General features: G+C 41.0%; 1 protein-coding gene across 3 annotated transcripts in view; it reads left to right on the top strand.

Moving 5' to 3' along the window:
• The window catches only part of spats2 (spermatogenesis associated serine rich 2), a 72,179-nt gene that overhangs the window by 41,130 nt on the left and 13,380 nt on the right, over positions 1-17,669 (top strand). For all 3 annotated transcript variants that reach the window (XM_033015727.1, XM_033015730.1, XM_033015729.1), the window contains exons 8-10: positions 4,432-4,567; positions 12,243-12,301; positions 15,667-15,776. In XM_033015727.1, coding sequence (XP_032871618.1) covers positions 4,432-4,567; positions 12,243-12,301; positions 15,667-15,776 — 305 coding nt within the window. The remainder of the gene's footprint in view (positions 1-4,431; positions 4,568-12,242; positions 12,302-15,666; positions 15,777-17,669) is intronic.

Here is a 17,669-nt window from a genome sequence, read left to right as displayed (position 1 = left end):
GCACCTATTTTCTATGTTTCTGTGATATTAACTTATGAAAGCCTGTCCCAGTTTGCATCAAATGGGTTAAATAAGGGATTAAAGGTCTGCAAAGATCATATGTCAAGGTAACATGCATATAACCAATTGTAGTTGTGCTTGTACATTGATCACTATAATTAATCGTAGAACAAACTGCCTTCCCATTTCGGAATCGTTCCAATGTTTAGCAACAAGTGGGATTAGTAACCAAGCTTCTCTTCATATATTAGCATGTATGACGTCCCAATTTACAAATAAACCATTCTTTGAAAGGTTGATCCTGAAACAACATAAAAATATTATGCAGTAATTTTGAATAATTGAGTGTTGCCAGAAATTTTAGTTTCACCTGGTCAATTCTAAAGAATTCAACATTGCTCCAAGTATCGGCGTCGAGTGATCTTCCTATCCAGCAAGATCATTATCCAGCTTTTAAACGCTGCCAAACAGTCGCATCTGAAACTGCCATTTGCTTGACAACGGGTAATGTTCTTCAAGCCATTCAAGTGTGCAGGTGTAAGATGTGAAATTGCCAAGTTGGTTATTTGAAATTACTGAACCATTAAGCTGCTGGGCAAAGTCATGCAACTAAGGTTATTGTATTTATATTGCACAAGGCTATATTTTTAAAGTTTGGAGGGTTGGGGCAAATCCTGTGTAGGTCCACATTCATGACACAATATATCAGAGTATTTTTATGTTGGATTGACTATCGTCATGTCATAAGTAATAGGAACAGAATTAGGCCATTCGGCCCATCAAGTCTACTCTGCCATTCAATCATAGCTGATCTATCTCTCCCTCCTAACCCCATTCTCCTGCCTTCTCCCCATAACCCCTGACACCCAAGAATCTACCTGTCTCTGCTTTAAAAATATCCATTAACTTGGCCTCCACAACCTTCTGTGGCAAAGAATTCCACAGATTCACCACCCTCTGACAAAATTGTCATCAGAACTGACTGCTGTGATGGGTTGTTTTACAAAAATAAAGTACGAGTACCCCTCTACTTTTGAAGTAACTATGTTGGATTGATTTGAGGTGTAGCACCAACTTTGGGTTATTTTGTACCTCGGTGTTAAGATCTAATTCATAAAATCATGTAGTGGGTTGAAATCTCATTCTTAATTGTTAAAAGAAATTGATAGGGATAAGGGAATATCTTCTGAGTTGAGCATTGAGAAAGGAATACACGAAAGTCCATCACCATAAGCAAAGACAAGATTGATGATGGTCACTGTCTCCTTCCTGTCAAAGCCACAGTTGTGTTCTCCCCGTCCTGCCCCACAAGAGGCGATGCAACTCGGACTAGTCTTGCTTTGCCTGATGCTTGCAGACTGGTACAGTCTACTCGTCTTTGTTCTAATTGAAAAAGCACCAGTGGCGTTAAAATGGTTTATCAGATAATTCTCGTTTTTTGAGAGGCTAGGGACAGACTGAATTAACAGCAGCCAGACCGTGTTTGATTCATCCTGCCTTCCAGCTGTGTTGCTGCTGCAGCAAAGAATTGAACAAAATGCTTCTGGCCGATAGCTTTTTAAAACTATAACATCAAGACTAACGGCATTCTTCCGTGTAGTCCAATTGGCTTCGATCTTATAGAAGCATATAAAATTATAAAAGGGGCTCTTATAGAAACATATACAATTATAAAAGGACTGGACATGCTAGATGCAGGATAAATGTTCCCAATGTTGGGCGAGTCCAGAACCAGGGGCCATTTAAGACTGAGGTGAGAAAAAACCTTTTCACCCAGAGAGTTGTGAATTTGTGGAATTCCCTGCCACAGAGGGCAGTGGAGGCCAAATCACTGGATGAATTTAAGAGAGAGTTAGATAGAGCTCTAGGGGCTAGTGGAGTCAAGGGATATGGGGAGAAGGCAGGCACGGATTATTGATTGGGGACGATCAGCCATGATCAAAATGAATGGCAGTGCTGGCTTGAAGGGCTGAATGGCCTACTGCGCCTATTTTCTATGTTTCTATGATATGTAGATCTTAGGCCAGTGATTTCACTGAATGTTTAATGAGTGGATTTATTGAAACCCACTTTTCAAATACTGACCTTTTTTTTCCCTTTGTGCTCACGGCTGAGTCACAAGCTGTGGACCAGCTGTGACCCAAGATTTGCAAATGCTGAATGGAAAAATCTTGTGAAGTTTGTTATGTGTTCAGATCCTGGTTCCCGTGCAATCAGATGTACACTGATAGGTTATTGCCAGAGCTAAGGAGGATTAACCGGTTTGTATTCAAATTAAGATCCAAATCTGCATTTTTAATCCATGTTCTATTTAATTCTTTAGCAGATAACATTCAATATTTGGCTCTAATATTTAAACACAAAGGATTTACACACCTTTAAACTTCTATGAATACCGTATTTGCCTGTTGGTTCACAAGTTCTAGGAGCAGAATTATTCCATTCTGCTCATCAAGTCTACTCTGCCATTCAATCGTGGCTGTTCCATGTTTTCCCCTCAACCCCATTCTCCTGCCTTCTCCCCATAACTCTTGACACCCTTACTAATCAGTTAGTGGAAAGCTATAGCTCTTGCTGTTGGATTCAGTAGGATTCAGTACAATGCTGTGTCATGTAGACCAGTGGATTTAACATGAGTTTGCCTATTCCATGCCAGAATCTACCCTTTACAACATTGAAGAAATCTGCTCAGGTAGTCAGTCCTGTGCATGACTACAACTGATTATGTTCCGAGCTCCACAGGAACATATTGCGAATGCATCTCAATATATTGTGGGGCAAACCAGGCAATCCTTAACGAATGTCTAAACTGAAACTTAGTCCCAGCTCCCTTTAGAAGCGGATCCAGATAGTATTATCTCATGGACATCTCTTATTTACAAATGTTTGTCTACAAAATCAATCATGACCTAAACCCAGGTCATTGTAACTTTTATTTGGTTTTGTCAACTTTTCATGGTCATGACCAGTTGTTCTTCTCTGTCTCACATCATCACCATCTGCCTCCAGGGATTCTCTTTGGCCCTCTTTCCCAAAGGCTTTTCTCTCTAATTATTGGACTCAAACTTTAGACATCTTTTTATTATTTCCACTTACAATCTGTTGTGCTAGCGCTCAAACAAAGGCATTTATCTAATGACCAGTATTGTATATGGCCACTGGCCTCCAGAGAGTCATGTCATCTATTTATCTTGTGGAACTAGTCCATGCTGCCTGCGCTAGATATTATGGTATCAGGGCAGAACCAACTGCTTCTGCATAGTTCTCTTTGGGGATTTGATTTATTTTTTGTCTTTGTCTGTTATTCCTTGCTCAAACAAACTCAGAATGAAAACGAAAACACTGATTTGTGGGATGTCCTGTTTATATTTAATTTTAAATTTTAAAATTAAAAAAAAAAAAAAAATTAAAAATCCTGAACATCCCCAGTAATGTGTTGAGCTAACACAAATTTTCTCCGTAGTACAGAACTGAAGAAGTGGTGCACTGTCAGTGATGCTCCCTTTTGAATGAATGGTTAAATCATGACTCTTAAGTGTAAAATGTGCAGGAAGGAACTGCAGATGCTGGTTTAAACCAAAGATGGACACAAAAAGCTGGAGTAACCCAGTGGGTGTAAAAGATGCATGGTACAATTTAGACATCAAGAAGCGGGAATTCTCCATGTCCTGCCCAAAATCCCTCGACCAACATCTCCAAAACAAATGATCTGGTCATTGCTGCGTGACTGTTTATGGGAGTTTGCAGTGGGTGAATTATTTGCCAGAACTGACAATGCACACAATGACTTCATGTAGCTCGCTTGTTGCAGAAGACTTTGGGATGCCCCGAGGTTGTAAAAAGGATGCAAGTTTGTTCTTGAAGTTACCTTTTACGGTTGATGCATTAAAGTTGAAATGGATGTTTTTGTTAATGTAATACAATACAATACAATACAATACATTTATTTGCTGTATTAGTGTAGTATATTTGCTGTATTTGCTGTTAGTGTAGTATATTGGAAAAGATTGGCAACAACTCCGCCTCCATCTCCGCGCCTGATGGTGAGGAATGTAGTTTTATTATGGGATCAGCTATGTGATGTTTTGATAATTGTTCTCTCTGCATCATAATCATAACTGTATGCTTGCGTGAGGAGCTTTAATATAAGCATCCATACCACTTCTGCTGCATTAGTAGTGTTGTTTTGTAACTTCCCATATCCACATTTCTCTTGTGTGGGAAGGAGCTGCAGATGCTGGTTTAAACTGAAGATAGACACAAAAACATTTCTTCTCTTTCCACCCCCACCCACCCTTGTTTTTAATGAAACATCAATAGAAGCAGAAAAAACTTAGGATTGAGTTGTTCCAGCATTTTGTTTTCTCAGAATTTGGAGCAGTTTGCAAATGCAAGTTGTTAGAATTCACTTTTCATTTTTGTTTTCTCCAGGTACTAACATAGAAAAGTCGGCAAAAGACTTGCAGCGATGTACTGTGTCTCTAGCCAGATATCGGCCACTTATTAAGGAGGAAATGGACGTTTCTATAAAGAAGATGAAGGTGGCATTTGCTGAAATACAGAACTGGTAGGTGAATCAGTGAAAATAAATGACCTTTGCCATTGGAAGAACACAGTGAGTCAGGCAGAATCTGTGGAAGGGAAATGGACAGACAATATTTCGGGCCAAGACCCTTCAGGCTGATGGAGTAGAGGGGGAGATGGATAGTAGAGAGATGCGACTGGAAGGAGTGAGGCAAGAGCTAGCGAGTGATCGGTGGATCCAGGTAAGGAGGGGTTGATTAGGTGATGATTCAGGGGAGGGGGGGGAGAGAAAAGCATGGAAACGGTCACCAAGGCTGGAGGTGATTAGTGAAGACAAAGGTGTGCGGATGTTTGAATCTGTTATTTAATTATATCCTGTTGTCAGACCACACCTTTAAGTACAATAAATGTAAGCAAAATTACACTTGAGTACTTCAGGAATCTACCTTTCCCAAATTATGAAAGCCTATGATCCTGCATAGTTTTAATTGTAATTTGTCAGCACCACCCTCTTCCTCTCAACCCTGCCCTGAATTCCAGCGAGACGACAGTCAAGTGGCCTTTGGCATTTAGTGCGGACAGGTTTTCAACTATTTGGGGCATTGCAACACATACCAAACCTTTGACTTTCCTGCATGTACAGTTTCCACCAAGAGTTAGCAGAAAAAACTTCTGAAAGGAAAATAAACATCGATTCCAGTTTTGGAGTTGGAAGCAGGCCTTTCAGCCCACAGTGTCAAGTGCCATTCACGCTCATCCCTTTTTGCGACCACATGGCCCTTGGCCTACAATGAATTGGTGATTCAAGTGCTCGCCTTGATACTTTTTTCAATGCTGAGTACCTGTTTCCATCGTTGTCTCGGGCAGTGTGTTCCACACTGCAGACACTCTTTGGGTGAGAACAAATTTTCCTCTGATCCCCTCTATCCCTCTTCACCTTTGCCTATATCCCTTGGTTTTAGACATCTCCACTATGGGGGGGGAAAGTCTTCCCTCCACCTCTGCTCCATGGAAAAACAAACCCAACCTATCCGTATCTAAAGGACACTGAACGTTTGCTTGTTTCTACCCGTTCTGTCTTAAGGGTCCTTTCCCGAAACGTCACCTACTTTTTGTTTGTCCAGAGATGCTGCCTGACCTGCTGAGTTACTTCATCTTCTGTCTATCCAGCTTTTCGGCACATTTACACCAATTTGTCCATCCAATTAACCCTGCACAGTCCGTAAACTAAACTGACAACCTTTCCGCTGTGCTCATTGCAAATTATTTGTCCTCTGCTCGGTCTGTTTTCAAGCTGGTGTTTTGTATGCATAGTTGAGTAAATGTTTTTTAAATGCTTTATAGACAATAGATGCAGGAGTAGGCCCTTCGAGCCACTTTATGCTATATTTACACATACCATATCTAAAGGACGTGACCTGTTGCTTGTATCTATCTGTTTAAGAAACAACTGCAGAAGCTAGAAAAATCGAAGGTAGACGGGAAATGCTGGTGAAACTCAGCGAGTGAGGTAGCATCTATGGAGAGAAGGAATTGGCGATGTTTCTCCAGCATTTCTTGTCTAGCTTGTATCCACCTGTCCAGTTTGTGAATTAGCTTCAAATTGGGTTTCCCTTGATCTCGGCATCTGCTGCAATTTGGAATGTCAAATGGAGCTTTGCCTGCATTCAAAATTTCTGTGGAATTGCATCGATGTTTTGCCCTGCCAATGCTAATTTAATCTACAGTTTAGGAATGATAGACGAATATCAAGAGGAGCCGTTCAAATATTTATACAAACCATGCCTCTTGTGTTTTCCAATCGATATCACTTGAGACATTCAAGATCATAAGACTACACGTGATGTGTACTTGCTGTATGACACTGACCAGCCCATTATTCAAAATCATGATGCTAGATCAGTGGATCCCCCAGGTGAATCTGCCAGACATATCATCAAATGCTGAGTACACGGATACTTTAGAGGCATGCTCTCAACCCCCACATGAAGTCTTCAATTAGGTTGAATAACGCTGCCTCATTCTTTTTAAGTGAATGTTTAAACGGAGGAGTCGCTGAATCTAATGGCAGTCTTGGACCAGTTTAGTTTCGCGATGCAGCATGGAAATGCGCTCTTCGGCTCATCGACCAGCGATCCCTGCACATCAACACTATCCTATACACACCAGGGACAATTTATATTTATACCAAGTCAATTAACCTAAAAACCTGTACGCCTTTGGAGTGTGGGAGGAAACCGAAGATCTTGGGGGAAACCCATGCAGGTCACTGGGAGAATGTACAAACTCTGTCCAGACAACATCCGTAGACGGGATCGAACCCGGGTCTCTGGCGCTGTGAGGCAGCAACTCTACCGCTGTGCCACCCGCCTGTCAGATCTTGCATGAGGTTTTGCCTTGTATGTCTTGGAATTCCACTTCTTTTGAGAGCCCTGTGAGAGTGTGGGTTTTAAAGCCTTGCAGAAAAAATGGAAACTGCCTGGACAACAAAGCATAAAATATGACAAGTGCCATGTGTGAAAATAAAGTTCCATAGCCTATATACATGGAGTATTTTTTAACATGTTGAAAAATGTCCACGAGAGCCCCAAGTACCGACGAGCGGCTATTACCGTAATTCTCCCGAGTTCGAATCGGGGCAAACTCAGGAGAACTCTTGAATTAGCTCGTACAATGGGACAGCCCCTTACCCCTTTAACTTTCCTTTGTTTTGTTGTGTCAGGTCGTGAGACACCCTTCAATATTCAATATTTGGGGGCGCAGTGGTGCAACAAGTAGTTGCCGCCTCACTGCTCCAGTCACTTGGTTCCAAACCTGACCTTGGGTGCTGCATGCATGAAGTTTGCACATTCTTCCTGCGACGGCGTTTGTGCCACACCCCAAAGACAGCTGGTTGCTGGGTTGATTGTAAACTACCCCCAAAGCATAATTGGGCGGGGAGTAGAGTGCGTGATAGGTTAGGTTACAGGGAATAAATGGGAAAATGAAAACGATGGGATTACTCTTGAGAGCCAGCAGAGATTTGATGGGGCAAATGGCCGTCTCCTATGTCATGTGGGAAAAAATATGAGAACTGTGAAGTTATAATCTACAGATTCTGTAATGTCTTGTATTTCCAGCACAAAAGTGGTAATAATCCACAATGTTGTAATGAGTAAAATCAAGAGCTAACCTTCAGCCATTAGATCTCTCACACAGATTGAAGCGATTGTTTTATTTTAATTGCATATAAAAGTGGCTGAGACAGATTGCATGTCAGGTTTGGAGCATTTTCCAAACTTAATGGTGACTCTAGCTCCTCCTTCTATTTGGGGTTATTTGCTTTGTTGTATAAGTCTTCTAGATACCTGTAATTTGAGCAAACCTGCCAAGTAACAACTTGGTTCAAACAAATGTCATGTGATTTACTTCAAAACGAAACTCAAAATTAATTGGAAGGGCGTGACCATTTGAAAACTGTAAAATGCTTTTGTGAACTTTAACACTTCAGCTTCATGCAGTTTTCCAGAGCTTGAGCATCCTGATTTAGTTTCCTCGGGGAAGGGAGAATCATTTTATAACCTAATTGTTGCAGTCCCATTCGGCAGAGTCTGGAGAAACGATGTTAACAGATGTCTGGAAGCTAATCAGCTGCCTTGTTTCAAGAGGTGCCAAATCTGAGGAAATCAGAAGGGGCAACAATAAGAATAAAAGGTGTATCCTACAAAAATGTCCTCTTAGTATAGAAGGTTGTTTTTGTTTCTGCTGCACAGAATGCTTTCCTTTAATACGATCTCTCAGAACAGATCTTTGTTCTTTGTGGGAAGTGGAAGAGCCCTGAGAGCAGAAAAATGACGTGAATAGAAACCAAGACTGTTTGCTGACGTCTAGGGAAAATGCCATTGGAGCTGTTGGATAAGCTGTTTATCTAATCAGCGAATGACTAAAGCATACGCTATTTTACACTTCAATAAGAGAAGTTGGAGTTATATATTAGTCTTAATAGTGACACTGTATACGATTATGAAAAACCAAACTTGAGATGGTATCGGGTAATAACAATGCTGATTTTTACCACAGGTAGACGCACAATACTGGAGTAACTCAACGGATTAGGCATTTCTCTGGAGAACTTGGATAGGTGACATTTTGGGTCGAGTCAGACTTAAGAAGGGTCCCGACCCAAAACGTCACCTATCCATTTTCTCCAGAGATGCTGCCTGACCCGCTGAGTTGCTCCAACATATTGCTATATTTAATTAGATGTGTGTTTTTATTTATGATTTTTTTTTTTTTTTTTTTTTTAACTCTGACATGTTACCGAAACAATCTGTTGCCTGCTCAACTTAGTGCAAATTCAACCAGTTTGACAGTTCAGTTTGTTGGTTTCAATTTCCCATTTACAATGTACATTTGGGGTGTTATTCCCCGGTTGCTAATTCCTTGAAAAAGAATATAATGTTTAAACTCCATGAACCAAACATTCATCCAGGATGAATATGCAATTTCCCTGTAACCAACTCCATATTATCTGTCAGCCTCAATCAATAACATCACAATGCTCGATTGCCTTCTGAGATTAGATTACAAGCTTTAAATTCCCCTCTGATCCACTTTACGGCAGTATCTTTAGCTATCAATTGAAGGAAATATAAATGAAATCGTATATCAAAATCTACAACACCAACATTGAGTGGACTGTTAAAAGCCATTTTATCAATCTAACAGAAGAACTACAATATTTGTTGGTTAAAATAAATTGATTGCTGGTGTTTCAAAAAAAACTCGGGCAAGAACACGGGAACTTGTTGAAATGGCTGATTTTTAAGAAGTCTCAAGGACTATGTGGATAGAAACTGTCTGCTAATCGTCCAGCCAGGCCATCTAATCATTCGGGGCATTTTCGGAGTTGAATAAGATGCCGCTAGCAGTGTCTGGTCCTTTGGGTTCCATTAATGAGCCAATCTGATCAATCATCACAGGAGCACAGGAAACAATTATAAGACTACCGGGTCGACTGTATGGCATTTAAAATTTCCATCCTCTGGCACATCCTGATGCTACTTTCAGCACAGAATCACCAGTTAAATGTAGGGCAATATCGTAGGGTGGAGATGAGAGGGGCGAATAAAAGTGGGGTATGTGGGGGAAATCAGATGGAGTAGATAATGTTCAAACCAAATACAGGAACATGAATTAATGTCGTCAGTGGTGTGTATTCAAGGTTTTGTATATCTGGACTGTTAGATTATGTGTTTTGCACCACAAATCTAGCTTGGCACCATTGCACAATAACAGAGTGCTGTTCTGTCAGGTGGTGTCTTTTAGGCAAGGTATTATTATGCTGGATGGATTAAAGTCCTTTAATATACAAAGAAGCACAAGGGAGTCCTCATTGGTATCCTAACCAACAATTTCCTCTCAATCAAACTAGCAGAGTGCCAGATCTTGCAGTGAAAGTGTTACATAAAGTGCTCGTCGGCCTGTCGTTGCGGGTCGCTGTCATTTTTAACTCTTGCTCATTTGTTTGAGTCTACGTTTCATTAATCCCACTGGGGATGAGGACCAATAAGATCAAAAGACTCCTATTAACCAAGCATCATTCTCTTTCTGTAGCATCTTTTTGTTTCCTGCTACTTGCCTTCATGTTGAAAGTGTTTTTTCACATGCCAGGAATATTTATTTTTAATCCTTTGTAAATTCAGAAAATCTAAGAATCTCACAAAAGCACAAACTGCATACGTTGCTGTACCTGAGCTGTGCCATTTTAAAATTCTAGCCCGTGTGCCATTTTTGCCCAGTCACAGCATCTAAACTGATTTTATCATCTCATTTGAGAATCCTAGATTTCTGTGGTGGTATTTGCATTTTGCCAGGATTTAGTTTCCCAAGTGGATGAGATTACAACTATTTATCTTGCAAGTAACAAAGGGTGAATGGAGCATTGTGCAAGTGTCTGTTCTACTCAAACAAAAAAACAACTTCTGTCCCTTCCTTAACATTTATCACAATTGTTGGTTTTACATTTGTTATCAGCAATGTGTTGCTCACCACCTTTTGGCAGATATTGTCACTGACATGAAGCAGATTAAGAAAAATCTGTCAAATGCTGACTGGTCAAGTGAAGACTTGTTCCAGAGCGAAAAGGTGGCCGGTCTTCAGGAAAGATTATATTGCACTTTATATCCATGAAATGAGCTACAAATACAAGCCCTTTATGTATTCTATAGGGACCCTACCCTCTGCAAGAATCATGGTGAGTCTGATCTGAAATGTCCACCCCTCTTGCTATAGTAAGTGGGCGAGCATCATTTGTGTGCATGATTGATGGGATTGTAGCTCAGAGTTTAGGTTACTGGGCTAGCAACGTGGAGTGAAATTGAACTTGTTAAAAGCTGTGCTGCTTCCAGAAAATGAACCAGTCACACACCGATTCAACCCTAGCCCACGTGTGCATGGGCCACTTTTGCAGATGAAGCTGCAAGTCAGTGATGACCATGCCCTGAGATAAAATCTAAAATTGGTGCGTCACAGTTTGTTTCCAGTTCCTGCTTGGCACCATCAAACGCCACCAACCCCTACCCTTCAAAGAAAGAAAAAGCAAATAGTGGCACCGCAAATTACAAAGCTGTGTTGACCGACCCCAGGGCTTATGTTGTCATACCTCTCGATTAGGAGCTGTCACAGGTGTTGTGTTTTAAGGGCATGAAAATCTTCCTAGCTCGTAATTAATTTGACTCTGTTCCCTGTAGGCATGTCTTCAAATTGACACGGGCAACATTCTCATTCGGATAAGGCAGATTGGTATGGGAGGTGGAACAATGTTTTACTGCAGTGGGATGATTTCTCCAGATTGTTGGTGCAGAGATGAGGGGTCTTTGCTCTTCGTCCCACCGTGATATGTCTAACCTGGAAATGCTTGACGCTGATACTGGGTGCTTAAAATGGGGAGCAATGTTGTATTTCCCTACAATAAAAGACCTCATCTTGATGCACACAAAAGAAACAAAGTGACTTCTGCAGCTGTATTTATGATGCTCTGGTCCATATCTCATTGCTGCAAAACTATTTTTATCTGTGTTCAAAGGAATTATGCAAATATTTCTTTCAAAACCTCTTGTGTAGATTTATGGGTGTTGATTCATGAAAATTGTAAATCCGAGATGCTGTAATATATCAGTGGTGTTTTCTGCTTATTGTTATCATGGTTGATCTGCTGTGATCAAAGCAAATATCATGTAACAAAAGCTTTTTCATGTTAAGAGGAGTCCTAGGCAATTAGTATACACTTATCAACAAGATTGTGATTACTGGAATTGTATTAGGTTAATGTCTGAATACGGAATTTCATTTTAAGCCTTGAAATCTCCCTGATAAGTGTTTTGTAGTATATCAAAATACTGTGATTACATTTGCGACTGAAATTGTTGGTGGTAGTTTCATCATCGTGCCCAGATTTTGAACTTTCACACCATTGTACTATCAAGTTTTCACAGGTGGCGTTGAAGATGCTTGTGATAGCCCAGCTTTGATAGCTCCTTGAGAAGACTATCGGCACCAGAAAATATTGAATACGGAATCATGTATTGTCTTTCTGCCGACTGGTTAGCCCGCAAAAAAAGCTTTTTGCTGTACTTCGGTACACGTGACAATAAACTAAACTGAACTGAGCTGCATCCCAGTGACGTCTCACTTTTATAATTACAGAAGTTGATAAATCTTCTTTCCTTTCCTTGTAGTTTTATGGACAGGGAGGTGGCGCTTTTGGGAGAAATGGACAAAGTCAAAGCAGCAGCATGTAAGTGACTATTTTGCAGTCTATAATATCCCATTTCAGGAGAGTCGTTGCTTCGGTAATTTGTGCATTGCTCGGGAAGTTTCTGGGCTGTTAAACTCACAATCTTGTTAAAGGTGTATGAAGTGGTCCCTTTCAAATGGATGCAGAGATGTTTCCCAAGGCATGCTAAAGTTTACTATATTCTAAGTTTCAATCCTTCAGTGTGTATGTATTTAAAGACGCTATTTCTAGCTTAGGAAAGACAAGGAAAAACTGATATTCGACATCTAGAAAGGTATGTAAAATGTGCCATTGAAGTGCAAGACGAAATGTGTAGGAAGGAACTGCAGATGCTGGTTTAAACCGAAGATCGACACTATGCTGGAGTAACTCAGTGGGACAGGCAGCATCTCTGGAGAGAAGGAATGGGTGACGTTTTGGATTGAGACCCTCCTTCTGAAGAAGGGTCTTGACCTGAAATGTCACCCATTCCTTCTGTCCAGAGATGCTGCCTGTCCCACGGAGTTACTCTATCCTTTGTGTCTATCTTGGAGCACAAGTCTTTGCTTTTAGTTTAAGCAACCTATTAATAATTGAACATTATCTTCAATAAATTGCAGATCTTAACTAATTTAGAGCTGAGAAAGTAGATCCACATTTGTTACCCAACTAGGATGGATAAACTCTATACCAAAGCCTCTCCCAAGTCATTCATTAACACTCTTCAGATGGTGCAATTCGGTCAAGGGAAAGCATTGTGCATCTTGAGAAAACTAAATTGGCTTAGAGATAAAGACTTCTAATTGTTTTAAATTAGTAGCTGGGATTGTTAGTAGCATTTTACTGCTGCGCAAATTTCAAACGGTAGCGTGAAACCCACTGATGGGAGAAAAGCAGATCTTCTGCGATTATAAACTAAGTGTATTTCATAGAAAAATAGAAAATAGGCGCAGGAGTAGGCCATTCGGCCCTTCGAGCCAGCACCGCCATTCAATGTGATTATGGCTGATCATCCCCAATCAGTACCCCGTTCCTGCCTTCTCCCCATATCCCCTGACTCCGCTATTTTTAAGAGCCCTATCTAACTCTCTTGAAAGCATCTGTGAAAAATGTGTGATTAAATATTTTCCATCATTTGTTCCGTGTAGACTGAGCACCTTGTGAGCGTGGGGCGGAGGTTGGCTCCCTTCCTGAAGTTTGTTTGTTCTTGATCTTGGTGGTTGTTACCTGTTCCCTGCATAAACTCACTATTTTGATTAGTCTGGCATGATGAATTTCAAGTTTGGTGTTCATGAATTTGTGTGAAAGTAAATGACTATTGAGGTATGCAAAAGCCTGTTTGTCAATATTGCAGTCGTCAACAGGCAAAATTTATCATAAAGTTTATTTTAAAAACTTCAGTGTGTTGGAGTATTAATGGGTCTAGCATGCAATAGCCCAGAAAATCTGCCACCCTAGCACTGATATAGTCCTGAGGGTGCTGGACTATGGAAATTTGCTGTGTTTGGTTTTTAACATCTTAAACTAACTCAACGTGGCAAAATATTGTTGATGTGAGATTGTTCTCTTTAAGTAGATGAAATGGGGACCAGCAGGAATAAAACTTTCCTTCCCATATCTGGAGAAACTGCTTTCACTTTCATCTTAATATTTGGTAATCTCATCTGCAGTACGTACTGTCAACTGACTGCACTGCGGTTACCAGCCCCACTTACTCTGGCAGCACCTGTCACAACTGCATCAGGGTGGCATGGTGGCGAACCAGTACAGCTACTGCCTCACAGCGCCAGAGACCTGGGTTTGGGGTGCTTGTCTGTACGGAGTTTATACGTTCTCCCCATGACCTGCGTGGATTTTTTTCCGAGATCTTCAGTTTCCTCCCTCATTCCAAAGATGTACAGGTTTGTAGGTTAATTAGCTTGGTATAAATGTAAAAAATGTCCCTAGTTTGTGTGTGTGTGTGTGTGATAGTGCTAATGTGCTGGGGTCACTGGTCGGTGCAGACTTGGTGGACCAAAGGGCCTGTTTATGCACTGTATCTATAAACTAAACAAGGGCAACTAGTGTCCAAGGGCACCACCACCTCCAGGTTCCTTTCCCAAGTCCACACCATCCCGATATGGAAATATCTCTGGTTCATCGTCCTGGGACTCCCAACTGGAAGGACTGCAGTAATTCAAGGATTTATTTCCCCATCAGCACATTGAGACCTGTAGGTTAGAGGAAATAAATGCTGGTCTTGATGGAAATATCCTCCTCATGCAAATATGTGTTAAAGTTGTCATTGCTCCCCTTTGTGCCAAGTAAGTGAATGAGCACTCCTCTGGCATCTCTGTGCTGTAACACCTCTTGCTAAGACGTTGGTCCCCAGTCAGATTTTTTTCCCAGCCAAGTGGGAATCTGCTTGACAAGTTCAATCGCGATTGAATAGCTTTTCAACAGTGGGTTGAAAGATAGTGTATAGTTCTGCAGATGCGTGGCAGATGCAGTATAATATAGATAAATGTGAGGTTATCCGAAACAAGGGGGCAGATTATTATCTCAGTGGGGTTAGGTTAGGTAAGGGGGAGGTGCACCGAGACCTGGGCATCCTTGTACACCGGTCACTGAAAGTTGGCTTACAGGTACAGCAGGCAGTGAAGAAAGCTAATGGGATGTTGGCCTTCTTAACAAGAGGATTTCAGTATAGGAGTAGAGAGGTTCTTCTGCAGTTGTACAGGGCTCTGGTAAGACCACATCTGGAATATTGCGTACAGTTTGGTCTCCTAATTTGTGGAAGGACATCCTTGTGATTGAGGCAGTGCAGCATAAGTTCACGAGATTGATCCCTGGGATGACGGGACTGTCATATGAGGAAAGATTGAAAAGACTAGGCTTGTATTCACTGGAGTTTAGAAGGATGAGGGAGGATCTTATAGAAACGTATAAAATTATAAAAGAACTGGACAAGCTAGATGCAGGAAAAATGTTCCCAATGTTGGGCGAGTCCAGAACCAGGGGCCACAGTCTTGGAATAAAGGGGAGGTCATTTAAGACTGAGGTGAGAAAAAACGTTTTCACCCAGAGTTGTGAATTTGTAGACTTCCCTGCCACAGAGGGCAGTGGAGGCCAAATCACTGGATGGATTTAAGAGAGAGTTAGGGAGAAGGCAGGCACGGGTTATTGATTGGGGACGATCAGCCACGATCACATTGAATGGCGGTGCTGGCTCGAAGGGCCGAATGGCCTCCTGCACCTATTTTCTATGTTCTATTAAGATCTGACCTGTTTTGTTAACAAGTTTTGCTTAAATCTGATGTTTTGTAATTCTAGCTTGGTTCTGACCATATGTGGATTAGTTTTCTTTAGTGGAAGCCTCCACTAAATGTGCTATTGCTTCCCATTAGTTGAAATTCTGGACAGCCGCCAGAAGAGAGCTGAAACATTGAAGAGAATGACAGACAATGCCGTCCGTATGTCGGAGGAACAACTAGTGGAGCTTCGAGCTGATATTAAGGTACATTTATTGTATTTACTTAAGCATCATTATAAAAAAACCACAAAGGTGGAACACTTTAAGTAAGCTTTGTGTGATTTATCGCCCTTGAGCCAAGCCCACCTTTTAGTATTTACAGTCCATTTTGAAATCCAAATGGCCAACCTCTCTTGGATACAGAATATGGACTAGCCAAGTTGGTGCTCTTCAACATTTGAATTTAACCTGTCAAGCAGGTTCTGCTAGGAAGGAACGTTTTGCTCTGGTTTTGTTCTGATCAGTTGCAGTATATAAATAACCTGTTGAAGAATGTGGAACTGTTATGCCGAATAAAACTGACAATCCACAAGCCACATGTACATGACTCCTTTGCATTCTATTCTGAGCTTCGTATACTCTTTCTCAATGACCACCAAACCACGTCTACCTTCCAGTAATTGTGTTCGTTGAGGGCTGCAGGCCAATTTAAATATTGTTGACACTAATATTCATCAGTTCCACATAAATAATGTTATTTTGCCAATTCCATCCTTAGTGAGGACAAACCTGATCTATTGGGTTTTTCCATTTTCTAATTATTCACTGGATCTCTCATCCTTTTTGTGAATATCTTGTCCTTCCATCGTCTAATCTTGCGTATCGCACAACATTGTTTAGTTAAATATAAAGGATCGGGCACATTGCTAAATGTTGTTTACTGCTAGCCACTGGGGTGGTAGGGTGGGTACAGGAGTTCCCTATGATGTGACCACTTATTTCTTATATATAAAAACTCATCTCTGGTAGCTTCCCACATGAACTATTGAATTATCTGCCCTGTGTTCCAACTGTCACCTTGTCTCGGTGTTTAAGATGAAGAAGGGACTGCAGATGCTGAAAAAATCAGAAGTAGACAAAAAATGCTGGAGAAACTCAGCGGGTGATGCAGCATCTTTGGAGAGAGGGAATAGGCGACGTTTCGGGTCCAGACTGCAGTCTGAAGAAGGGTCTCGACCCAAAACGTCGTCTATTCCTTCTCTCCATAGATGCTGCCTCATCCACTGAGTTTGCCCAGCATTTATTGTCTACCTTGTCTCAGTATTTGGAGTTTGCATTCAATTGAAGTTTGTGGGTTCTGGCCCCTTTCCAGGACTTTGAACATTAATCTGTTCTAGATGGGCATTTCAACAAAGGATTGTATGCTGTGCTGGCTGAGTATCCTTCTAATGGTGCCCATCTGCCTGTTGGGTGAATGATAAATAGCACCTTGTTGGAAAAGTAGCCAATATTCTGGCCTGAATGTCTTCTAGAATCGACTATCAAGGACAATATATATTGTTATTTTGCTGTTTGGGGTGATTTTTCAATGCGCAAAATGGCTGCTGCATTTGCCTTATCAGAAACTTCTACACATCAAAATTGTATGTTGACTGCTTTGGGATGGTGTGAATGACTTGATAAAAGTAAATAAAAGTGCTTGAAATTAATTTTGTGTCAAGACACTAGGCTGTAAACTAAAAGTGCGATTTTTCACTTTGATAAATGGTGCTCATTGAGATACAGGTTGTCCACAAGCCACTTGGCCCAAGCAGGCCACATGCTCCCCTTGAGCTTCCTCCCATTGTTACCAAGTCAACAGCAGAATCCTCTGTTTGCCTTGTCCATCCTAGGCTTATCTTGTCTGAAACGTATGTATACTAATACCTCCACTGCTTCCTGTAGTAGCGTGCCACATTCTCTCTTTCGTCTGGATAAATTGTCTGTTTAATTTCTTGGGGAATGTTTTGCTTTAATGGTTTCTGGCTTTGTTCTTATTGATGGCATCAAAACATTGACCAATTTCTTAAAAAATAAAAAAAACTTTAATGGGATCACCTCACAGCATTCTCTTTCAACAGAAACCTAATGTGATGGGTGTAATCGCATCTATCTGCT

This window comes from Amblyraja radiata, chromosome 46 (genome assembly GCF_010909765.2).
Source record: "Amblyraja radiata isolate CabotCenter1 chromosome 46, sAmbRad1.1.pri, whole genome shotgun sequence".
NCBI lineage: Eukaryota > Metazoa > Chordata > Chondrichthyes > Rajiformes > Rajidae > Amblyraja > Amblyraja radiata.
The sequence above is the reverse complement of the archived record's forward strand: the minus strand, read 5'-3'. Positions and strand labels throughout refer to the sequence as shown.